Raw genomic sequence first — 26,923 nt, forward strand, 5'->3', positions numbered from 1 at the left:
AGCATACCCCAAACAGAATAGATATAAATAGACCTATGCCAATACACTTAATAATCAGATTATCAAATGTCAAAGACAATGAGTATCCTGAAGGCAGCAAGAGAAAAGTGATCCATCACATACAAAGGGGGCTTGATAAGACTATGTGCGGATTTCTCAGCAGAAACTATGGAGGCAAGAAGGAAGAGGTGTGATATATTTAAGATGCTGAAAGAGAAAAACTGCCAACCAAGAACCCTATATTCAGCATAATTGTCCTTCAAATATGAGGGAGAGTTTAAAATATTCTCTGACAAACAGAGAGTTCATGAACACGATACCTGCACTACAGGAAATACCAAAGGGAGCACTAGAGACAGACAGGAAAAGGCAGGAGTGAGAGGTTTGGAGCACAGTTTTGGGTGATAGTAGCACAGCAATGTAAGTACACTGAACAAAGATGACTGTAAGTATGGTTGAAAGAGGAAGGTTAGGAGCATGTGAGACATCAGAATGAAAGAAGAATATAAAGACTGGGACTGTATAACTCAGTGAAACCTAGAGTGCTCAACAATTGTGATGAAGTTTACAAATATGTTTTTACATGAGGGAGAGCAAATGAATGTCAGCCTTGCAAGGTATTAAAAATAGGGTGCTATTGGGGAAAAATATAATTGCAAACTAGAGATGATAATTAACAGAAACATTGTATTAAGCTTCCTTTAATGTAACAAAGGCAATATACCAAAGCTAAGTGCCCTTAAGAGGGGGACATAAGTGAGGGGTATGAGACTTTTGGCATTGGTGATATTGTCTAATTCTTTTATTCCACTTTAGGTTAACTCTATCTACTTTTGTTGCTTTTTAGCTGTCATGTTTTTCTTTTACTTTTGTCTCTCTACCTTTTTTGAGTCTTCCTCCTTTTTTGTTGAAAAAATGGATATGTCCTTATGTAGATAGTGATGATGGTGTTGAATACAAAGATATATGACTATACAGGGAACCTTCAATTGTTTACTTAGGATGGGAAGTATGGTGGGTGAACAAAACCATCTTTAAAAAAAAAAAACAGATTGATGAAGAAACCTTGAGGGCACTACATTGAGTGAAATAAATCAGACACTTAAGGACAAATATTGCATGGTCTCACTGATATGAACAAATTATAATATGTGAACTCATTGTGCCAGTTTGGATGTATTATGTTCTCCAAAGCACCGTTATCTTTCATTTAATCTTGCGTGGGCAGATGTATCAGTGTTAATTAGATTGTAATTCTTTGAGTGTTTCCATGGAGTTGCACCCCACCTAACTATGGGTGATGACTCTGATTGGATAATTTCCATGGAGGTGTTACACCACCCATTCAGGGTGGGTCTAAATTAAATCACTGGAGCCATATAAATGAGCTGACAAACAGAAGGAACTCAGTGCAGCTGAGAGTGACATTCTGAAGAGGAGCTACAGCCAAGAGGGACACTGAAAAATGCACAGAAGCTGAGAGAGGAACTGCAGATGAGAGACAGTTTGAAGACAGCTGTTGAAAGCAGACTTTTACTCCAGGGAATCTAAGAGAGCAACTGAGAGTGACATTTTTGAGGAACTGCAGCCTAGAGAGGAATGTCCTGTGAGAAAGCCATTTTGAAGCCAGAACTTTGGAGCAGTTGCCAGCCATGTCCTTCCCAGCTAACAGAGGTTTTCCAGACACCATTGGCCATCCTCCAGTGAAGGTACCCAATTGCTGATGTGTTACCTTGGACACTTTATGGCCTTAAGACTGTAACTATATAACCAAATAAACCCCCTTTTATAAAAGCCAATCCATGTCTCATGTTTTGCATTCCAGCAGCATTAGCAAACCAGAACACTCATGTACATGAAATAAGTCACTAGGATATAGAACAAGGTTAAAGAATGGGGAGTGTTGGCTTATTATGAGCAGAATGTTCAACTAGGTTGAACTTGTGTTTGGAAATAGACAGATGTGATGGTAGCACGTTATTGTGAGAATAACTAACAGTGCTGAATGGTATGTGAATGTGGTGGAAAGGGGAAGCTTTGAGTCATGTATGTTACCAGAAGGAAAGTTGGAGGTCAAAAGATGGGGATGTGTAAAACATTGAAACTTGTGGTGGTTAATCTCCATGATTAACTCTACAGATATTAGAAATCTCTTTCATGAACTAGAACAAATATATGGCACTATAACTAGAAGCTAATAATAGAGAAGTATATACGGAAAAAATATACCTATTGCAAACTATGTACTACAGTTAGTAATATTTTAACATTCTTTCATCAATAGCAACAAATTTGTTATACCAATACTATGAGTCAAAAACAGAGGGAGGTGGTTAAGGGTATGGGAGGATTTGAGTTTTCTTTTTTTGTCTTTGTTTCTTTTCTGGAGTAATGAAAATGTTCTAAAAATTGAAAAAAAATAATTGTGATGGATGCACAGCTTTATGGTTGTACTGTGGGCAATTGACTGTGCACTTTGGCTCTTTAGATAATTGTATGGTATGTGAACAACTCAATGAAATTAAATTTTAAAAAAAGAGGCACAATGCCTTGTTGGCCTCCTTGGATTTTCGAGACAACATATTCCTCATTTGGGTGTGCTACTCTGGCCCATTTACTGAGTGACCAGGAAAGCTTCTAGTTTTGAGTGGGGACTGGAACAAGATGAGGCTCTGTGACAGGTTCAGTCTGATGTGCAAGTTGTGCTGCCACTTGGACCATTTGATCCAGCTAATCCAGTGGTACTGGAAGTGTCAGTGGCAGATACAGATATTGTTTGGAGCCTTTGGCAGGCTCCTGAGAATTATAATGCAGGCCCTTAGGATTTTGAAGTAAAGCCATACCATCCTCTGCAGATAACTACTCTCCTTTTAAGAAAGAGCTTGTGCTTCCTTCCACTTCCGACCGCGGCCGCCGAGCCGTGCATGTGCGGCAATAACATGTCAGCCCCGCTGCCCGCCATCGTGCCCGCCGCCCGCAAGGCCACCGCGGCGGTTATTTTTCTTCACAGATTGGGAGACACAGGGCATGGATGGGCAGAAGCCTTTGCAGGTATCAGAAGTTCACATATCAAATACATCTGCCCGCATGCGCCAGTTATGCCTGTAACATTAAATATGAATATGACTATGCCTTCTTGGTTTGATATTATTGGGCTTTCACCTGGTTCACAGGAAGATGAACCTGGAATCAAGCAGGCGGCAGAAAATGTCAAATCTTTGATAGACCAAGAAGTGAAGAATGGAATTCCTTCTAACAGGATTATTTTGGGAGGATTTTCCCAGGGAGGAGCTTTATCTTTATATACTGCTCTTACCACGCAGCAGAAACTGGCAGGTGTCATTGCACTCAGTTGCTGGCTTCCACTTCGGGATTCATTTCCACAGGGTCCTATCACTGGCACTAATAAAGACATATCTATCCTCCAGTGTCATGGAGATTGTGACCCCTTAGTCCCCCTAATGTTTGGTTCCGTTACTACTGAAAAGCTAAAAACATTGGTAAATCCAGCCAATGTAGCCTTCAAAACCTATGGGGGCTTGATGCACAGTTCATGTCACCAGGAAATGATGGATATCAAGCAATTCATTGATAAAGTCCTACCGTCAGTTGATTGACATCACTAAGAGGCCTTGGGTAGAAGTACACCAGCATCACTGTAGTAGAGTAGAAACTTTTAAAATGTGCCCAATCCTGAAACCTCTTGTTTGCAGTGTTAGAATGTTTTGCAAATACGTACCAATGACACAAACTAAATGTCTCCTCATGGGAAATGTATGTTCTTTTAAGTTTCTTTTCATGTATCTGTATATTGTGATCCCAGAGTAATACTAGTATTAAAATAGGTGAAGCAGCTGGCTTCTTTTTCCCAAATGTAATTCAGAAAAATAATAAAATACTGCAACCAGAATATTCATTACATCATTTGGAAGTTATTAGTATGCTTAGAGAAAATTTGTTCAGGTTTAAATGAGTAATTAAGATATAAATGATTTAAGTGCATCATGACTTAGACTATGGATTTATTCCCAAACTGCCTAGTCACCACACAGTGGCTGTATTTTTATGTATGTATTCATATATACATAATAATTGTAATACAAAATAAGGTGGTATTGATATACATCAAAATGATAGTACAAAATGAGATGGTATTATATAATTCCTAATAATAGGGATAATACTTTTAAGTGTTAATGAAAGAGTAATATTGCTCTCCTCAATTAATGCCCTTTTATTTGGGGGACCAGACTTTTTTTCTTATCATTTCCATTTAATACTCTTTCTCCTTTCTAGAAAAGGCATGTGTTCTGCCTTTATTATCCTTCATAGGAGACCAAATATTGCTTCCCTGCCATAGACATCAGATGTTAATAAATGCTGTAATTTGACATTCTGAATCACAGATATATGGTATTTATGATGTATTTATACTTATAATGAAACCAGACATCACTTAAAACTTCTGTGCTACTTATTTCTTTAACTGTTTTTTAGTCCAAATTTAGACTTACTCAGTTATTAGAATCTTTAGTTCAGGGAACAGAATGATTCTGTGGTTTTAATTTTCTGTAATCAACTGGAAGAATGATTAGATCATACTTTACTATGTTCTGAAATTTTAAGACTTGATCTTAAAAATTGTAATTTCTAAGGTGATTTGATCTAAGATGATTCTCCTTGTAGTATAGAGTTTAATTTTACTTACTTTGTACATGTTTGAAACCAGCTACTGTGGAAAATTAGAATCCATCAGAAAATTTTGCTTTGGTTTTTATCTGCCAGTGAACATCTTTGAAATTTTGACTTTAATCAAATGATATTTTAGTTTTTGTGCAAACATAAAAATAGCAATCCTTTGATTTTATATAGTCAGTATTTTCAGATTACTGTAAAATTATTTGAAAACAAATTTCTGGGTAATAAAGGGTAGTCAGAACTTGATACATATGGTATAATTACCACACAGTTTAATATTTAATTGAAGTGTATGCTTGGTATTTTGAATTGCTAGTTTTGGGGTTTTATTCCAACTGATAAAACAATGATGGAATTGCGTCAGTATAAATGGGTACTAATTGATAAAGGAAATAATTTGGCAGTGTACAATATAGAATGTTAATAATTAAGCCATATGTTTATGTCTGGATTTAAAACTTTTAAACAATCATTTACAAACACATTGTCTTTTATTTTGAAGAATATAAAGTTATATTCAGTTATACAAATAAACATCTTATTTATGGTCAAGATACCTTATTCCATTGAAAAGTTTTGCTGTAGTGTGGGAAAATGTAAATCTTTTTCACGGTTTGTATCAATGTGAAATAAAATTTAATTCTGCCTTTCTGTGAAAAAAAAAAAAAAAAAAAAAAAAAGAAAGAGCTTGTGACCTGCTATTGGGCCTTAGTAGAGACAGAATGCTTAACCACGGGCCACCAAGTTACCATGAGAACTGAGTTGCCTATCATGAGCTTGGTGTTGTGTGACCTGCCAAGCCATAAAGTTGGGTGTGCACAGCAGCACTTCATTATAAAATGGAAATGAAGTATATGAGCTAGGATTTGAGCAGGTCCTGAAGACACAAGTAAATTACATTGGGAAGTGGCCCAAATGCCCATGGCCTCCACTCCTGCCACATTACCTTCTCTTTCCCAGCCAGAGCTATGGCCTCTTGGGGAGTTCCTTACATTCAATTGGCTGAGGAAGAGAAAACTTGGGCCTGGTGTACAGATGGTTCTGCATGATATGTAGGTGCCACCCAAAAGTGGACAGTTGCGGTACTGCAGCCCCTTTCTGGGATGTCCCTGAAGGACAGTGGTAAGGGTAAATCCTCCCTGTGGGCAGAACTTCAACAGTGCACCTGGTTGTTCACTTTGCTTGGAAGGAGAACTGGCCAGAGGTGCATTTGTATACTGACTCATCGGCTGTTGCTAATGGTTTCGCTGGATGGTCAGGGACTTGGAAGGAACATGATTGGAAAATTGGTGACAAAGAAGTCTGGGAAAGAAGATGTAGATAGACCTTTCTGAGTGGGTAAAAGACACGAAGATACTTGTGTCCCATGTGAATGCTCACTGGAGGATGATTTCATCAGAGGAAGATTTTAATAATCAAGTGGATAAAATAATCTGTTCTGTGGATACCAGTCAACCTCTTTCCCCTGCCACTCCTGTCATTGCCCAATGGGCTCATGAACAAAGTGGTCATGGTGGTAGGGATGGAGGTTATGCATGGGCTCAGTAACATGGACTTCCATTCACTAAGGCTGACCTGGCCACAGCCACTGCTGAGTGCCCAATCTGCCAGCAACAGAGACCCACACTCAGTTCCTGATGTGGCACCATTCCCAAGGTGATCAGCCTGCTACTTGGTAGCAGATTGATTACATTGGACCACTTCCATCATGGAAGGGGCAGTGATTTGTTCTAACCGGAATAGACACATACTCGGGATATGGGTTTGCCTTCCCGGCATGCAATGCATCTGCCAAAATTACCATCTGTGAACTTATGGAATGCCTTATCCACCATCATGGTATTCCACATAGCATTGCTTCTGATCAAAGAACCCACTTCACAACAAATGAAGTGAGGGAATGGGCACATGCTCATGGAATTCTCTGGTCTTATCATGTTTCCCATCATCCAGAGGCAGCTGGATTGGTAGAATGGTGGAATGGCCTGTTGAAGACTCAATTACAGTGCCAACTATGTAGCAATACCTTGCAGGGCTGGGGCAGTGTTCTCTAGGAGGCTGTGTTTGCTCGGTATCATCCTCCACTCTATGGTGCTGTTTCTCCAATAGCCAGGATTCACAGATCCAGGAATCAAGGGGTGGAAATGGGAGAGGCACCCCTCACTATCACTCCTAGTGATCTGCTAGGAAAATTTAGTTCCAAAAGGAGTGCTCCAAACAGGAGACACAGCAATAATTCTATTGAATTGGAAGTTAGTATTGCTACTGGGTCACTTTGGGCTTCTCATGCCTCTGATTCAACAGGCAAGGAAGGGGATTACTGTACTGTCTGGGGTGATTGATTCTGACTATTAAGGGGAGATAGGACTGCAACTACGCAATGGAGTTAAAGAGTTTTTCTGGAATACAGGAGATCCCCTGGGGCTTCTCTTATTACTACCATGCCCTGTGATTTAAGTCAATGGAAAACTGCAACAACCCAAAGCAGGCAGGACTTCCAATGGCCCAGAAACTTCAGGAATGAATGTTTGGGTCACTGCACCAGGCAATGAACCATGGCCAGCTAAAGTGCTTGCTGAGGGCAAAGGGAACATGGAATGGTAGTGGAAGAAGGTAGTGATAAATATGAACTATGACTACATGACCAATTACAGAAACAAGGGTTATGATGGCATGGATATTTCCCCCTTGTTTTGTCATGAGTATGTTTGCGTTTGTCCCTGAAGCAAATATCTTTGTTTTCTTCTCTATATTTTTGCCTTATCATATGACATAAGTTGTACTGTTCATTTCATAGTATTTAAGTTATAGGATATCAAGTTTAAGAGTGAATGTTACCCAAGTGCTTGCACCCTATTCTGGAGAGATTTAGTGCATTTCTGGTTGTATGCAGGACAGCTGAGTATTGTTAGGCAAAACATATGCGTGTGATTATGTTCTATTTAGAGATTAATTATGGTTTAAGGTGATGTGTCTAGCTCCAAGTGACAAGGGGTCAACTGTGATGGTTAGATTCATGTGTCAGCTTGGCCAGCTGATGGTGCCCAGTTGTCTGGTCAAGGAAGCACTGGCTTAACCATTACTACAAGGACATTTGTGGCTGGTTAATAAACCAGAAGGCTTGTTCATTAAATCATCAATCAATTGATTGCCTCTGCGGCTAATAACATCAACGAAGGACATGCCTTCTGCAATGAGAGAATTCATTCAGCTGGATTTAATCCAATCAGTTTAAGACTTTTAAGGGTGAAGAGAGAGAACTTTCACTTCTTTTTCAGCCAGCCAGCCTCTCCTGGGAAGTTCATCGAAGACCTTCATTGAATTTGCCAGCTTGCTGCCTTCCCGACAGAATTTGGACTTGTGCATCTCCACAGTTGTGTGAGACACTTTTGTAGAATCTCATATTTACAGATATCTCCTTTTGGTTCTATTTCCCTAGAGAACCCTACCTAATACACCACCCCACCACCCACACTTGCATTGGTATGGAAAATTTGTTACAATTGATAATAACACTTTTTGTAATGCTATTTTTAACAGTAGTTACATTTTTACAATTGATGAAAGATTATTAAAGTAATACTATAACTACTGTTCGTAGGTTACATAGGGGTGTTTTTATCCCCATATTCCTGAATTATTTTTTTTCATGCATGTCTTTATTTTATTACTCATCTACCCATACACTGGAAAAAGGGGGGTGTCAATCACACAGTTTTTATAATCAAAGGGTCACCTGATAAAAACTATATAGTTATACCATCTGTGCAGGTTTGTATATATTATGTCCCCCAGAAAAAAAAGCCATATTCTTTGATGCAGTCTTGTGGGGGCAGATATATTAGTGTCGATTATATTGGAATTCTTTGAGTGTTTCTATGGAGATGTGACTCAATCACCTGTCAGTGAAATGTTTGATTGGATAATTTCAATGGAGGTGTTACCCCGCCCATCCAAGGTGGGTGTTAATTGGATCACTGGAGTTGTATAAAGGAGTTCACAGACATGGACCTCAGAGCAACTGAGACTAACATTTTGAAGAGGAGCTGAAGCCAAGAGAGGACAAAGTGCCCCAAGAGCAACATTTTGCAGAATGCCATTTTGAAACACAACCTGGAAGCAAGCAGACACCAGCCACATGCCTTCCGAACCAACAGAGGTTTTCCAGATGCCAATGGCCATCCTTTAGTGAAGGTACTCTAGTGTTGATGCCTTACCTTGGACACTTTATGACCTTAAGACTGTAACTTTGTAACAAAATAAACCCCCTTGATAAAAGCCAATCCATTTCTGTTGTTTTGCAAAATGGAAGCATTAGCAAACCAGAACAAATTTTGGTACCAGAGAAGTGGGGTGCTGGTGCTGCTGCAAATACCAAACAGTGGAATGGCTTTTTAAATGGATAAGGGGAAGATTCCAGAAGAATTTTGAGGGGCTTGATAGGAAAGGCCTAGAATGCTTTGAAGAGACTGTTTGAAGAAATATGGACTCTAAAGACACTTCTGATGAGCCTTAAATAGAAATGATGACTGTGTTATTGCCAACTGGGAAAAAGGCAGTCATTGTTTTAAAGTGGCAGAGAATTTGGCAAAATTGAGTCCTGTTGTTTAATGTAAGGCAGAATTTGAAAATGATGAGCTTGGATACTTAGCTGAAGAGATTTCTACACTAAATATCAAAAGCATGGCCTGGCTTCTCCTTGCAGCTTCTAGTAAAATGCAAGTGGAGAGAGAGAAACTTAGAACTGAACACTTGGGTACAAAGAAACCAGAAACTGATAATTTGGAAAATTCTGGGCTTCCAAAAGTGAGACCCCAGAAGCTACAGCCCCACATGAGGATTTAAATAAACATGGAACCTGACCACCATCTCAGTACAAGTCAGGATTGGAGATGGAGTTATCCAGAAAGGATTTGTGGGAAGTCCTATTGTATAAAGGTTTTGACCCCTGTGTGCTTCATGCCAAGCCAACCAGATATTTGCAAGATCTGTATATATGGATACACTGCAGGTCTGGACTGGAAGGGACAGACAAGGAACAAACTGAAGGAAAAATTTCTTCAAGGACAGAATCATGGAGATTGAGGTTTGGAGTTAAGAGGTCTCTGGATGGGAGAATGAAGCAGCCCATGCATGTGGAAAGGGTGAGTTTGCCCCGGAGGCAGAGTGCGGGCCTTCTGCCTCAATGCTCAGGAAGATTGCTGCCACCCCAGTCCCCAGGGAGGGTGGAGCACATTCTGCAGGGATTGGGGAGAACCTGGCCATCACCCCACTGTTTGTAGAGGGGACAGCCTTTGCCCCAGAGAGGCAGAGTCTGGGTGGCACCCCGATGTTTGAGGAGGGTGGGGCGGAGAAGGAGGTGGTCCCCCTTATGTGTGAATATGTTGGAGTACTCACCCCAGCATTTGGAGAGAAAAGGGCTGCCATGTAAGCATTTGGGTAGGGTTGGGCTCCCACTCTCTTAAGCCCCAAGGATAAAGCATCATTGTATAACTGACTCTCAGACTTTGAAATCTAATGAAGTTTGCCCTGCAGGTTTTAGGAACTGTTTTGGCCCCTTAAACCCTGTTTTCCTTACTGTTTCTCCTTATGGGAATGGGAATGTTTATCCTAAGAATGTCCCTCCTTTGTATATTGGAAGCACATAACTTGTTCTAAGTTTCACAGATCCACAGCTAAAGAATTATGCCTTAGGACAGACCACACCTGTAACTGATTTTGATGGGATCTTGTACTTAACTATCGTTACTGAAATGGTTTAAGTTTCTGTGATATTGTGATGGGATGAGTGTATTTTGTATTCAGAAAGAATATGTTTTTCTGGGGGTCAGAGGGTGGAATGTGCTGGTTTTTATATATTATTTCCCCCAGAAAAAAAGCCATATTCTTTGATACAATCTTGTGGGGGCAGATGTATTAGTGTTGATTAGATTGGAATTCTTTTATTGAGTGTTTCCATGGAGATGTGACTCAATCAAGTGTGAGTGAAATGTTTGATTGGATAATTTCCATGGGGGTGTTACCCTGCCCATTCAAGGTGGGTGTTAAGTGGATTGCTGGAGTTGTATAAAGGAGTTCACAGACATGGACCTCAGAGCAACTGAGACTAACATTTTGAAGAGGAGCTGAAGCTAAAAGAGGACTTAACTCCCCAAGAGCAACATTTTGGAGAATGTCATTTTGAAATGCAACCTGGAAGCAAGCAGATACCAGCCACATGCCTTCTGAGCTAACAGGTTTTCCAGACACCAATGGCCATTCTTTTGTGAAGGTACCCTATTGTTGATGGCTTATATTGGATACCTTATGGCCTTAAGATTGTAACTTTGTAACCAAATAAACCCCCTTTATAAAAGCCAATCCATTTCTGGTGTTTTGAAAACTGACAGCATTAGCTAACCAGAACACCATGATTATCAAAGATCAAGGCTACTGGATTATAGTTCAACAATTTCAGGTGTTTCCTTCTGGCTATTCTGATACACTAGTAACTAAAAGATATCTGTATAATGAGTTAGTAGTCATAATCATCTGTTAAATCCTAGTTTCTCAGTTACACCTTCTCCCTCTCATTTGATCATTCTCTCAGTCTTCAGGGATATCTAGGTAATGAGCATTTTAGCTTCTTAGTGCTCGAAAGGGATGTCAGCCTTATGGGGTAGAGGAATGAAACTGGTTGTTCTTGGAGTGACTGATACCTCTGGATTTCAGGGCTTATCTAGCATAGGAACAATATGGAAATCTTAAGTTTCTGAAAAAAAAAAACTTAGTAAAACATTTATAGAGTCTTAAATAGAGCCCAGGATATTCTTTAGTGTTTTCAGGAATACTGTTAGTTTGGGCTTGGCATACTGTGGCAATTTGCAATGTCTAGCTGAAGCATGCATAAGAGTAACCTCCAGAATGGCCTCTTGACTCTATTTGAAATCTCTTAGCCACTGAAACTCTATCTTGTTTCATTTCTTTTCCCCCGTTTGGTCAAAAAGGCATTCTCAATCCCATGATGTCAAGGCTAGGCTCATCCCTGGGAATTATATCCCACATTGCCAGGGAAACTTATATCCCTGGGAGTCATGTCCCACATAGTGGGGAGGGTAGTGAGTTTATCTGCAGAGTTGGCTTAGAGAGAGAGGACACATCTGAGCAACAAAAGAGGTTCTCTGGGGGTGATTCTTAGGCAGAATTATAACTAGGCTTAGCTTCACCATTGTGGAAATAAGTTTCATAAGGGAAAACCTCAAGATTGAGGGTTTGGCTTCTTAAAGTCCCTAATGCTGGCTTCTTAAAGTCCCTAATGCTTGAGAGAATATCAGGAATTCCCCTGGTGAGACAATATTCTTTTGAAGATAATTCCTTTATTTTCTTGTCATGTAAAATCCCACTAACATTCCATTCTGTAGCTCTCTCAAGAGGCCTGTGAATTAGGTGGGGATTGAGAGAGGGAATAGGTAGATTTGGTGTTCCAAAATTCTGAAATTGGGGGTTGGGCCCTAGAAAAAGTATTTTGCTCCATTACTGTGACAACATTTATAGGTCCCAGCTGGTATGGCCTTAGGAGAAAGCATTTACCAGTTTAGAGCCCTTTGGTAGTTACCTCAATTTCTTTCTTTATTTGTAGAAGAATGGTGGCAATAGATGTCAAACAAGTCACTTATAAAGAAAGTTAGTACAATATGTTAGTAAAATGTAGGTGCTATTCCTGAGAGAGAGAGACTTAGAATACAAAATGAAAAAAGGGAAAATAGGTGTTTTAGTTTCCTAGGCTGCTCAAAGCAATACCATGGAATGGATTGGCTTAAACAATGGGAGTTTATTCATTTGTTGTTGTGGCTGGGGAAACGTCCAAATTAAGGCAGGATCAAGATGATGCTTTCTTCCCAAGGACTAGCTGCCAGTGATCCTTGACTCTTCTGCCACATGACAAGGCACATGGCAGCATCTGCTTGTCTCTCCCTTCTCTTCTGGGTTTCCTAGCTTTCAGCTTCTTGCTTATGTGGTTTTTTTTTTTTCTCTCTCTCTCTCTATTCCATTTAGAATGGACTCGAGTAATTAGATTAAGTCCCATCCTGAATGAGGTGGGATGAAGTAGCATCATTGAAAGGTCCTACTTACAATGGGTTTACACCCACAATAATGGATTAACTTTAAGAACATGTCTTTCTGGGGTACATTCAGCTTCAAACCACCACAGTAGGAGAAGACTGAATTCAATACATTTTTAAAATTATGAATGTTATATTGTATATATGTTAACAATGAAAATTAAAAAAATAATCTGTGGAACTACAGTACACAGTGAACCCTAATTTAAACCATAGACTATAGTTAATAGTACAATTATAAAAATGTGCTATCATCAATTATAACAAATGTTCCACACCAATGCAAGATGTTAATAACAGGGTGATATATTGGAATCCTGTATTTTATGCATGATTGTTCTGTGAATCCACAACTTCTCTAATTAAAAGAAAAAAAAGTTAATGGGAAAATAGAGCTTGAAGTGGCAGGAAGCTGTCACTTCGCTTACTTAACTCTGCTAGACTGCAAACAACATTTGATGTTTTGACTTGCTGAGAAGCTGTAGGTAGAGTGTGGTGCTTCCTTTACTGCTGGAAAAGAAGGACATGGTAGTTTGGAGGCTGTGTATACCTCAGAAAGGATCAGGTCTCTTTTAATCCGTTACTGTGGGTGCAAACTTATTATAGGTGAGAACTTTTGATTAGGTTATTTCAGTTGAGGTGTGCTTCAGGTCTTAATACTCTTACTGGAGTCCTTTATAAGAGAATAAAACACATACAGAAGAAGAGATGAAATTAAGAGAAGCTTAAAGAAAAAGCTCCACAGAAGTTTAGAGAAAAAGCCACAGATGGAGGAATCAGAAGCTGAAGCAGTGAAACCCAGGAGAGTAGGATCAGCAGACATTGCCTTGTACCTTGCTATCTGATAGAAGAGCCCAAGCTCACTGGTAACTGGTCTTCAGAAAAAGTATCCTGTTGATGCCTTAACTGAGGCATTATCATGACCTTAGAAATATAAATTTGTAAGCTAATAAATTCCCATTGTTCAAAGACAGTCCATTTCTGGTATATTGCATTTTGTTTTCTTTAGCAAATTAAAGCAAAGTCTCAAGAGGTCAAAGAGGGGAGAAACTCAGATGGTGGCTAGGAGAGACAGGGCAGAAAAACACCTTCATGAAAAATACTAGATAGAGGCCAGAAAGTGACCCAGAACACCAGTTCCAGTGATGCACCAGCTGGACAAGGTCTGCTAAATCCAAAGGGACTGTGCACTTGGTGAAACCAGGAGTCTGCATTCTGAAATGAGTGAGTAAGTCAGCTGAATGTCTGGCAGCCATGCTGCAGTGTGAGGAAACCATGGGTTGTCATTTGGAGGTGGACTAGTTCTTTTTTAAAAAAAAAAACAAAAGCAGCTGCAGATATGGCAGCGAGAACCACACAGTGAATCGCAGCAGGAAAGGGCTGTGCGAATGCCTCAATATCTGGCATGGAAGATAGCCTCTCATGCACCCACTGCTAGTTGTCTCACAGCAAGGAGGGCAGAGGAGAGCCAAAAGGGGAAAAAAACCACACCCTTTGCAGCCATCTTCCTGGCGGGCGGGGAACGTTCCTGCCCAGCACCGGAGTCACAGCCCAGAGCTGCGCCAAGGGACCCAGTGTGATGGGAAGTGTTTCTGGTAACACCATGCACATACCACAATATTGGGCATGGACAATGGCCTTTTGTGCACCCATAGCTAATTGTCCCAGAGCTGGGAAGGCAGAGCTGTGTGAAAAGGGGGAAATTAACATGCTCCATTCAGCCATCTTTACAGCAGGCTGGGAATGCCCCTGCATGGCCTGGCAGCCCAGGGCTTCCCTTGAGGGATGGCACACATTTGTGATGTGGCACAGCCTTCCTTCAGCAAAGGCCCTAGAAGGGCACAGCTGGGAAGAGGAACCCACCCAGAAAACCCAGGGACCCTACGCCAATACCAAGGACTTGTGGGTCAGCAGCAGAGACAATCTGTGGTGAGACTGAAACGAAGGTTTAGACTCTTGCAACAGCCTTAAATCTCCAGGAACACCTGGGAGGTTTGATTATTAAAGCTGCTCTGCCTCCCTAACTGCTAAGACACATGCCCCACATTCGGGGCCGATAGAACCAACAACACACCCAAACTTGGTGCACCAATTGGGCCCACAAGAATCAGACCCCCACACACCAGAAAGACAAAGCTGGGGAGAACTGACTTGATGGGAATAGGTGACTCACGGATGTCATCTGCTGGTTAGTTAGAGAAGGTGTATGCCACCAATCTGTAGAACTGACAAATTAGAGATTGGTGTCTGATAATCTTTCATATCCTAAAAGAGCCCTATCAAGTAAAGCAAATGCCAAGAGCCCAAAAACAACAGAAAATTTTAAACATAAAAAAAAACCCAGATGATATGGATAACCCAAACCCAAAAATCCAAATCAAAAGATCAGAGGAGACTCAGTACTTGGAAGAATTAATCAAAGAACTAAAGACAAACAATGAGAGGATGGCACAGGATATAAAGGACATGAAGAAGACCCTAGAAGAGCATAAAGAAGAAATTGCAAGAGTAAATAAAAAAATAGATGATCCTATGGAAATAAAAGAAACTGTTGATCAAATTAAAAAGATTCTGAATACTCATAGTACAAGAATAGAGGAAGCTGACCAACAGCTCAGTGAACTCAAGAACCACAGAATGGAAAATGAAAGAACAAAAGAAAGAATGGGGAAAAAAATTGAAAAAATCAAAATGGATCTCAGGGATATGATAGATAAAACAAAACATCCAAATATAAGACCTATTGGTGTCCCAGAAGGGGAAGAGAAGGGTAAAGGTCTAGAAAGATTATTCAAAGAAATTGTTGGGGAAAACTTCCCAAACCTTCTACACAATATAAATACATAAAGCATAAATGCTTAGCGAACTCCAAATAGAATAAATCCAAATAAACCCACTCCAAGACATATTCTGATCAGACTGTCAAATACTGAGGAGAAGGAGCAAGTTCTGAAATCAGAAAGAGAAAAGCAATTCACCACATACAAAGGAAACAACATAAGACTAAGTAGTGACTACTCAGCAGCCAACATGGAGGTGAGAAGGCAGTGGCATGACATATTTAAAATTCTGAGAGAGAAAAATTTCCAACCAAGAATACTTTATCCAGCAAAACTCTCCTTCAAATTTGAGGGAGAGTGCTCTGGTTTGCTAATGCTGCAGAATGCAAAACACCAGAGATGGATTGGCTTTTATAAAAGGGGGTTTATTTGGCTACACAGTTACAGTCTTAAGGCCATAAAATGTCCAATGTCCAAGGTAACACATCAACAATCAGGTACCTTCACTAGAGAATGGCCAATGGCATCCAGAAAACCTCTGTTAGCTGGGAAGGCACGTGGCTGGCATCTGCTCCAAAGTTCTGGTTTCAAAATGGCTTTCTCCCAGGACATTCCTCTCTAGCAAGCTTGCTCCTCTTCAGAACATCACTCACAGCTGCACTGAGTTCCTTCTCTTTGAGTCAGCTCATTTATATGGCTCCAGTGATCAAGGCCCACCCTGAATGGGTGGGGCCATGCCTCCATGGGAATATCTCATCAGAGTCATCACCCACAGCTGGCTGGGGCACATTCCAAGCAAATCTAATCAGCACCAAAACATCTGCCCCAGAAAACTACATCAAAGATAATGGCATTTGGGGGACACAATACATTCAAACTGGCACATTCCACCCCCTGGACCCCAAAATGACATTATCTTTCCAAATACAAAATACATTCATTCCATCACAATATCACAAAAACTTAAATCATTTCAGTAACAAAAGTTAAGTACAAGATCCTATCAAAATCAATTACAGGCGTGGTCAGTCCTAAGGCATAATTTTCCTTTAGCTGTGGATCTGTGAACTTAGAACAACTTATGTGCTTCCAATATACAAAGGAGGGGCATTCATAGGATAAACATTCCCATTCCCATAAGGAGAAACAGTAAGGAAAACAGGGTTAACAGGACCAACACAGTTCCCAAAACCTGCAGGACAAACTCCATTAGATTTCAAAGTCTGAGAGTCATTTACAGAACAAAGTTGCATCATTGGGGCTTGAGAGAGCGGGAGTCTAATTCTTCCTAAGGGCCTTTGTGGCAGCCCTTTCCTCTCCAAACACTTGGGTGAGTGCTCCAACATATCCACACATTGGGGAGACCACCTTCTTGGCCCACCCTCCTCAAACATCAGGGCAGCTCCTGGATTCCCTTCCATCTCTGGGGCACATGCTCAACCCCTTCAGAACAGTGTGGTGGCAGCCAGGCTCTCCCCAATTCCCTGGGAATGTGCTCCACCCTCTTTTGGGCTTGGGTTGGCAAGACATTTCCTGAGCATCAAGGTGGAAGGCCCGCCCTCGACCTCCAGGGCTAACTCACCCTTTCCATGTGTGTGGGCCACTCCGTTTTCCCAGCCCAAGACATCTTGACTCCAGACCTCAACCTCCATGGCTCTGTCTTTGAAGAAATTTTTCCTTCAGTTTGTTCCTTGTCTGTCTTCTCCAGTCCAGACTGGCAATGTCTCTGTCTGTAAAGATCTTGCAAAAATTCTGTTGGCTTCACATGAAGCATGCAGGGGTCAAAGCCATCAGACAATAGGACTTTCCACAAATCCTTTCTGCTTAACTCCTTTTCCAATCTTGGCTTGTACTGCAATGGTGGCTGGGTTCCATGTTTGGTTACATCCTCATGTTGGGCTGTAGCTTCTGGGATTCCACCCCACGGAAGCCTGTAATTTTCCAAGCCATCAGCTTCTGGTTTCTTTGAACCCAAGAGTTCAGTTCTAAGTTTATCTCTCTCTCTTCTCATTTTACTATAAGCTGCAAGGAGAAACCAGGGTACATCCTCCACACGTAGTCTGGAGATCTCCTCAGCTAAGTATTCCAGGTTGTCGCTTTCAAATTCTTCCTTCCATCTGACACCAGGACTCAATTTTGCCAAATTCTTTGCCACTTTAAAACAAGGATCGCCTTTCTTCCGGTTTGCAAAAACATGTTCATCATTTCTGCTCAAGTCCTCATCAGAAGTATCTTTAGAGTCCATATTTCCATAAACAGTCTCTTTAAAGCAGTTTTGGCCTTTTCTATCAAGCTCCTCACAATTCCTCCAGAATCTTCCCCTTATCCATTTGAAAAGCTGTTCCAACATGTTTGGTATTTGCAGACTCAGCAGCAAAAGCACCCCACTTCCGGTACCAAAATCTGTTCTAGTTTGCTAATGCTGCAGAATGCAAAACACTAGAGATGGATTGGCTTTTATAAAAGGGGGTTTATTTGGCTACACAGTTACAGTCTTAAGGCCATAAAACGTCCAAGGTAACACATCAGCTATCGGGTACCTTCACTAGAGGATGGCCAGTGGCATCCAGAAAACCTCTGTTAGCTGGGAAGGCACGTGGCTGGCATCTGCTCCAAAGTTCTGGTTTCAAAATGGCTTTCTCCCAGGACAGTCCTCTCTAGCAAGCTTGCTCCTCTTCAAAACGTCACTCACAGCTGCACTGAGTTCCTTCTCTTTGAGTCAGCTCATTTATATGGCTCCAGTGATTAAGGCCCACCCTGAATGGGTGGGGCCATGCCTCCATGGGAATATCTCATCAGAGTCATCACCCACAGCTGGTTGGGGCACATTCCAAGCAAATCTAATCAGCACCAAAACATCTGCCCCACAAGTCTACATCAAAGATAATGGCGTTTGGGGGACACAATACATTCAAACTGGCACAGAGAGCTTAAATTTTTCACAGACAAATGCTGAGAGATTTTGCTAATAAAAGACCTGCCCTACTTCAGATACCAAAGGGAGCCCTACTGACAGTGAAACAAAGGAGAGAGAGATATAGAGAAATTTAACAGACATATATAGAACATTACATCCCAAATCAGCAGGATACACATTCTTCTCTAGTGATCATGGAACTTTCGCCAGAATAGACCATATTCTGGGACATAAAACAAGCCTCAATAAATTAAAAAAATTGAAATTATTCAAAGCACATTCTCTGACCACAATGAAATACAAATAGAAGTCAATAATCATCAGAGACTTAGAAAATTCACAAACACCTGGAGATTAAAAATGAGGGGGAGATGAGAACATTCCTGGATAATCAAAAGCTGAGGGACTTCATCACCTGTAGGTCAGTCCTGTAAGAAATACTAAAGAGAATTGTGCAGGCTGAAAGGAAGGGACACTAAATAATTGACTGAAACCACATGAAGAAATAAAGATTTCCAGTAAAGATCACATGGTAAATATAAATACCAATACTACTGTATTTTTGATTTGTAACTCCATTATTTACTTCCTACAGGATCTAAAATACATGAAGTGTAATGATAGATCAGTGGTTTTGGACTCAATGTAAAATATGTATTTTTTGACAAGAACTACATAAAGATGGGGGAATGGAGGAGTATAGGAACATAGTTTATGTGTCCTATTGAAGTTAAGTTGGTATCAAAGAAAACAAGATTGTAATAGACTTAAGATGTTAAATTTAAGCCCCATGGTAAACACAAAGAAAGTATCAGAGAATATGATCATAGAGATGAAAAGCAGAGTATGGGTTAGGGAAGTGGGGGAAGGGGTAATGGGGAGTTAATAAGCAATGAGTATACGGTTTCTGTTAGGGGTGAAGGGAAATTTCTAGTAATGGATGGTGGGAAGGTGATGGCATTGCAACTTTGTGAATGTGATTAATCCCACTAAATGGAATGCTTGGGAAGGGTTGGAAGGGGAAGATTTATGCTATATATATGTTTCCACAATTGGAAAAAAAAAGTCTAAATAGATAATGACAATTAAATGCCATAAATGATCCTGGATGAGATCTAAGAATAGAGGAGAAAAGGCTCAAAAGGACACAATTGGGACATAAGAAAAAAATGAAATATAGAATGTAAGCTTTATATCAGTGTTAAATTTCATGAACATCTTCACTACACTTAATATGATTATAAAGGAATATTCTTGTTCAGGAAATGTATATGTGAATTATATTATTTGTTCAAGGATGTGGGCAACTTGCTCTCATATGTTCAGAAGACAGAGCAATAGATAATGGATGATAGACAAGGAAGGAGGGAGGGAGGAGGGAAAGAAAGAAATGGTAAAGTGACGAAATATTACAGTTGGTAGATCAGGGTATCAGTGGAGGGGGGTTGGGGTATGCTGGAGTTCTGTGTATGGGGTTTGTATTATTTTTGCAACTGTTATAGTTAAAGAAAAAGAGGTCAAAGAGACTCTGACTTGTAATCAAAGGTTGTCTCTTCTGGGCTGATAAGAGACAGATTAAAATCTCAATAAATCAGTTATTAACGAATGTTTGGACTTTATCTGTTTACAAGGACAAATACTCTTTCTGTTCATTTTGTGATCTAAAAGTCATATACTCTGAGGTTCCTAGGGGTGCTCGGGTAAGGAAATGCCTTTTCAGTGGGATTTTACTTAGAAAGGATTTTAACAGGAGCTTGTTATGAGGATTTAGAGTCTGAATTTATATTTGTGAAGGAAAATGAAAGGTTATCAGAAATCATGTAGCTTCCCTTTATCTCTCCCATTCCCATCAGTATTTCTCCCTCTTTTTAAAGACTATTTCTTAGAATGTTATGGAAGAAATCTTCTTGTTCTGGGAAGCCCAATTGTGGTCCTATTTATTTTTATTTGATTATTTTCTTTTAATGTAAGACTAATGACATGGTAGAATTACATTCTGTATAAATATTTCTTAAAGGTTGACTACATAAATCATACATGTTTATGCAACTCAGGAATGCTTTCTGGTAGTGAAATGTTATAAACCAGGAATATAAAAGAAGGAGTGATGACATTTGAAAGCAAGTATAAGTTGAACTAAAGTTAATGATTCTTCAATGAATTTATTTCTGTTTGGGTATACTGGTTGATGCATGTGATACTTAAATAGTTGCTTAATGGATAATAGGTGGAAGGAAAAAAAGACCTTAAGCTTATTAGAGCAGGGATTTTAGTGTCTTATCTTCCCAGTGACCCTTTATAAATTCTTGTTGAACTATTAAACAATTTGACCAGAAGTTGTAGATATAAATTCCATTCCTGACTCTGACATGTATTTCTGTGTGACTTTAAGTACTCACTTAATTGTTTGAATATTGTAGTAAGGGAAACATGGTATGTTTGAACTGTAAAATTACTAAGTTTTAAGCTTCTCTGGGAACAGGAACAATGTCTTATTCACCACTGAATTCTCATTCTCAGCACTTCTGTGTTAGCAGAATGTATCCATGCCTGTGTCTGTCTCATCTCAAATATATATAGCACTCATTAAAAAAAAAATGCTAGTAGGCACTGTTACTGCCTTGCCCATATCCCTTTCCCCTAACCACCTCAGTGCACAGGACGACTCACAATATCCAGAGCCTGGATTTCTCTGCCTGCTGGTTTTCTTGGGCTTTCATAGCTGTGCTGCCTATAAGCATGGCAGGCCAAAAGTTGGGAGAAATTAATGTACTTCCTCTTCCCCCATGACCAGGAGCAGCCCTCAACCAATCATTAATTGTATATTTCTCACTTCTCTTTTCTGTTAAATTTCCTAGAATCCTCTTAAACTATTTGCTCTTGTTTTCCTATCTCAAGGTCTGCTTCTAGGAGAACCCAAAATTAAAAAGCCAATTCCTCCTTGACCATCCCTTCAGCTACCACCCTATTTCCTCATTCTTGAACAATTAGTTTGTCATATTCATTCCTCATCCCTACTCTCCTTTTTTTTTTTTTTTGTCTATTTTAGAGAAGTTGTGAGTTTTACAGGACAATCACATAAAATACAGGATTCCAATATACTGCCCTGTTATTTATGCCTTGCATCAATGTGGAAAATTTGTTACAATTGATGAGAAAACATTTTTATAATTGTTCTATGAACTATAGTCATGGTTGAACTTAGAATTCACTGTTTGTGTAGTATACTTCCAGGATTATTTTCTTTTAAATTGTATTCTGTTACCATATATACAATCTTATATTTCCCCTTTTAATCACATTCAGATATACGTATATATTTCAGTTCTGTTAATTATGTTTACAAAGTGCTACCATCACCACCAATCATTACTGAAACATTTCCATTATTCCAAACAGGAACCCTGTACATTCCAAGCCTTAACTTCCCATTCCCTATCCCCACTCCATCCCCTGATAAATTCCAATAATTTCAAATCAGATTATACACCATTTGTCCTTTTGTGTCTGACTTATTTCACTCAACATGTCTTAAAATTTCATCCATGTTGTCACCTGTATCAGGACTTTATTCCCTTTTAGGGATGAATAACATTCCATTGTATGTATATACCACATTTTATTTATCCATTCATCAGTTGATGGACACTTGGGCTGTTTCCTTCTTTTAGCAATTGTGAATAATGCCACTATGAATATCAGTGTGCAAACATCTGTTTGAATCCCTGCTTTCAATTCTTTTGGGTCTCTGCCCAACAGTGGGATTGCTGGGTTATATGGCAGTTCTATGCTTAGCTTTCTGAGGAGCCACCAAACTCTTCCACAGCGGCTACACCATTTTACATTCCCACTGGGAATGAATGAATTTTCCTATTTCTCCACATACTCTCCAACATCTATTTTCCTTTTTTTTTTTTTATATCAGCCATTCTAATGGGTGTGACATGGTATCTCATTGTGGTTTTGATTTGCACTTCCCTGATTGCTAATGATGTTGAGCATCTTTTCATGTGCTTTATGACCATTCATATAACTTCTTTGGAGAGATGTCTATTCAAGTCTTTTGCACATTTTTAGATTAGATTGTCTTTCTGTTGTTAAGCTAAAGGATTTCTTTATATATTCCAGATATTAAATCTTTATTGGGTACATGGTTTCCAAATATTTTATCTCATTTTGTCAGTTGTTTTACTTTCATAGTAAAGTCCTTTGAGGAACAAAAGTTTTTAGTTTAACGAAGACGTATTTGTCTATTTTTCCTTTTGTTGCTTGTGCTTTGGGTGTAAAGTCTAAGAAACTATTACCTAATGCAAGGTCCTGATGATGCTTTCCTACATTTTCTTCTAGGAGTCTGATAGGTCTGGCTTTTACATTTAGGTCTTTAATCTATTTTTAGTTGATTTTTGTATATTTTATGAGGTAGCTATCCTTCTCTTTTTTGCAAATAGAGATCCAGATTTCACAGCACCATTTGTTGAAGAAACTTTTCTTTCCCAACTGAATGATCTTTGTGCCCTTGTCAAATATCTGTTGACTATATATGTGAGGGTTGATTTCTGAGCTGTCAATTTGATTCTGTTGGTCTGTCTGTCTTTGTGCTACTACCACACTCTTTTGATTACTTTGACTTTGTAGTAAAATTTAAGATTGAGAAGTGTGAGTCCTCCAACTACATTCTTCTTTTTCAAGATGGCTTTAGCTATTTGGGGCCCCTACCCTTCCATATAAATTTTTTTAATTCAGTTTTATTGAGATATATTCACATACCATACAATCATTCATGGTGTATAATCAACTGTTCACGGTATCATTATATAGTTGTGCATTCATCACCCCAATCTATTATTCAACATTTTCCTTACACCAGAAAGAATCAGAATAAGAATAAAAAATAAAAATAACAAAGAACATGCAAATCATCCCCCATCCCACCCTATTTTTCATTTAGTTTTTGTCCCCATTTTTCTACTCATCCATCCATACATGGGATAAAGGGAGTGTGATCCACAAGGTTTTCACAATCACTCTGTCACCCCTTGTAATCTACATTGTTATACAATTGTCTTCAAGAGTCTAGGCTACTGGGTTAGAGTTTGGTAGTTTCAGGTATTTACTTCTAGCTATTCCAATACATTAAAACCTAAAAAGGGTTATCTATGTAGTGCATAAGAATGTCCACCAGAGTGACTGCTCAACTCCTTTTGAAATCTCTCAGCCACTGAAGGTTTGTTTCATTTCATTTTGCATCCCCTTTTTGGTCAAGAAGATGTTCTCAATCCCATGATGCCAGATCCAGATTCATCCCCAGGAGTCATATCCTGCATTGCCAGGAAGATTTACACCTCTATGATTCAGGTCCCATGTATGGGGGAGGGCAGTGAGATCACCTGCCAAGTCGGCTTAGTTAGAGAGAGAGGGCCACATCTGAGCAACAAAGAGGCACTCAAGGGGAGGCTCTTAGGCACAATTATAAGCAGTTTTAGCCTATCCTTCACAGTAATAAGTTCATAGGGACCAGCCCCAAGACAGAGTTCTCAGCATGTCAAGCCGTCAGTCCCCAGGGTTTGTGAGAACATCAGCAACAATCCAGGTGAGGAAGCCCAACACCTCCACATCCTCCCCCAGCTCCTCAGAGGGGCCCCGAATATATATTTTTATTCTCCATCCAAATTACTTTGGGATGTGTTGCTATTTCACTCTAATCTATACAAACCTACCATATCTCACTTCCTATTCAAAGTTCCATGTAATTGTGGTCTTTGAACAAACTGACTGTAGAAGTCATATTGCTTAGAAAATATAGATCCTACACCAAATAAACATTTCTTCCCTTGGTCTCACATGGAAGTTGAAGTTTTAACACACAGTCAGTTTCACCCTTTACCCTTTGGCCTGATTTGCCCTAGTCTTAACCAGATCTACTTCATTCATATCTCTAATTGAAGTCTGGGCTCTTTATCAGCTTTTTTTTTTTTTTTAATGGTTGCTGTATGCATTAATACTGACATTCAAATCTGCCAAGCTCTGGCTCTGAGTTTCAAGTGTCACACAAATACCCAATGTTCCAGACACCAATCAGGTTATACACCAAGGGATCAACGTCTCAGAGTTTGGAGATAGCCATTACAATTCAGGAATAGATTTGACTGCTATTAGAGCTTACAATCTAGAGACCATTACACTAATCGTTTCCCTGTTAGGCTGTGCTCTAAGATTCAATTCTGAGTTTACACATTGTAGTTAGTCCATATTGGTGAGGCATTATAGTGTTTGCCTTTATTTCTGGCATACTTCACTCAAAATGCTGTCTACAGGATCCATTCACCTCATTGCATGTCTCACAACTTCACTCCTTCTCATAGTTGCTCACTATTCCATTGCATGCATACACCACAGTTCACCGTTCTGTTCCTCAGTCTATGTACCCTTAGGCCACCTCCACCCACTGCAAATCATGAATACTGCCTCCATAAACACCAATGTGCAAGTGTCCATTCATATCTCTGCTCTCAGGTCTTCCAAGTACATACCTCATAATGAGGCTGCAGGACCTTATGGCCCCGGCATACTCAGCTTCTTGTGGAACCACCACAGTGACCTCCAGAGAGGCTATACCATTCTGCCTCCTCCTCAACAGTAAATAGGTAATCCCTCTCTCCATGTTTTCTCCAACACTTTTACCCCATTGATATTTTTTCCTACCATTATATAGAGATATATTCACACAACATACAGTTATCCACAGTGTACAATCAGCTGTTCACAGTATCATCATATAGTTCTACAATTATTACCAGAGTCAGCACTTGAACATATTGATTACTCTGAAAAAGGTTTTTTGTTTTGTTTTGTTTTGGTGAATAGAAAAAAGATAATAAAAAGAAAAATAAAGTGTCATATAATATGATATATTAGTAAGGACAGAAAACACCACCACTACCAAGAATCCCATATCCCTCCCTTATATCCCCATCTCATACACATTTTTTTTTTTAATCATTTTATTGAGATATATTCACATACCACGCAGTCATACAAAACAAATTGTACTTTCGATTGTTTACAGTACCATTACATAGTTGTACATTCATCACCTAAATCAATCCCTGACACCTTCATTAGCACACACACAAAAATAACAAGAATAATAATTAGAGTGAAAAAGAGCAATTGAAGTAAAAAAGAACACTGGGTACCTTTGTCTGTTTGTTTCCTTCCCCTACTTTTCTACACATCCATCCATAAACTAGACAAAGTGGAGTGTGGTCCTTATGGCTTTCCCAATCCCATTGTCACCCCTCATAAGCTACATTTTTATACAACTGTCTTCGAGATTCATGGGTTCTGGGTTGTAGTTTGATAGTTTCAGGTATCCACCACTAGCTACCCCAATTCTTTAGAACCTAAAAAGGGTTGTCTAAAGTGTGTGTAAGAGTGCCCACCAGAGTGATCTCTCGGCTCATTTAGGAATCTCTCTGCCACTGAAGTTTATTTCATTTCCTTTCACATCCCCCTTTTGGTCAAGAAGATGTTCTCCGTCCCACGATGCCGGGTCTACATTCCTCCCCGGGAGTCATATTCCACGTTGCCAGGGAGATTCACGCCCTGGGTGTCTGATCCCACGTAGGGGGGAGGGCAGTGATTTCACCTTTCAAGTTGGCTTAGCCAGAGAGAGAGGGCCACATCTGAGCAACAAAGAGGCATTCAGGAGGAGACTCTTAGGCACAAATATAGGGAGGCCTAGCCTCTCCTTTGCAGCAACCGTCTTCCCAAGTGTAAAACTTATGGTAGAGGGCTCAACCCATCAAACCACCAGTCCCCTATGTCTGTGGTCATGTTAGCAACCATGGAGGTGGGGTAGGCGAATACCCCTGCATTCTCCACAGGCTCCTCAAGGGGGCACTACATCTTTTTTTTTTTTTTTTTTTTTTTTCCCTTGTTTGTCTTTTTTCTTTTTTTTTTTTTTTTTTTTTAACTTTCCCTTCTTTTTTCAAATCACCTGTATGAAAAAAAAAAGTTAAAAAGAAAACAAACATACAATAAAAGAGCATTTCAAAGAGACCATAGCAAGGGAGTAAGAAAAAGACAACTAACCTAAGATAACTGCTTAACTTCCAACATGTTCCTACTTTACCCCAAGAAAGTTACATAATATAGCAACATTTCAGTGAACTTGTTCTTACTACAACCATCAGAAATTAACAGACCATAGTCATTTCTGGGCATCCCCAGAACGTTAAATAGCTTATCTGTTCTTCTTGGATTATTGTTCCCCCTTCCTTAATTGCTCTCTACTGCTAGTTCCCCTACATTCCACATTATAAACCATTTGTTTTACATTTTTCAAAGTTCACATTAGTGGTAGCATATAATATTTCTCTTTTTGTGCCTGGCTTATTTCGCTCAGCATTATGTCTTCAAGGTTC

The 26,923-nt window shown here is 39.6% G+C and overlaps 1 protein-coding gene across 1 annotated transcript; it reads left to right on the forward strand.

Moving 5' to 3' along the window:
- The first annotated feature begins 2,924 nt into the window (after window positions 1-2,924).
- Window positions 2,925-4,574, forward strand: LOC119504798 (acyl-protein thioesterase 1-like). Its single transcript, XM_037797352.1, has one exon. The coding sequence runs from the start codon at window positions 2,925-2,927 to the stop codon at window positions 3,615-3,617; it is 693 nt and encodes a 230-aa protein (XP_037653280.1). The 3' UTR covers window positions 3,618-4,574.
- Window positions 4,575-26,923: the final 22,349 nt, after the last annotated feature.

This window comes from Choloepus didactylus, chromosome 10, assembly GCF_015220235.1.
Source record: "Choloepus didactylus isolate mChoDid1 chromosome 10, mChoDid1.pri, whole genome shotgun sequence".
NCBI classification, from domain to species: domain Eukaryota; kingdom Metazoa; phylum Chordata; class Mammalia; order Pilosa; family Megalonychidae; genus Choloepus; species Choloepus didactylus.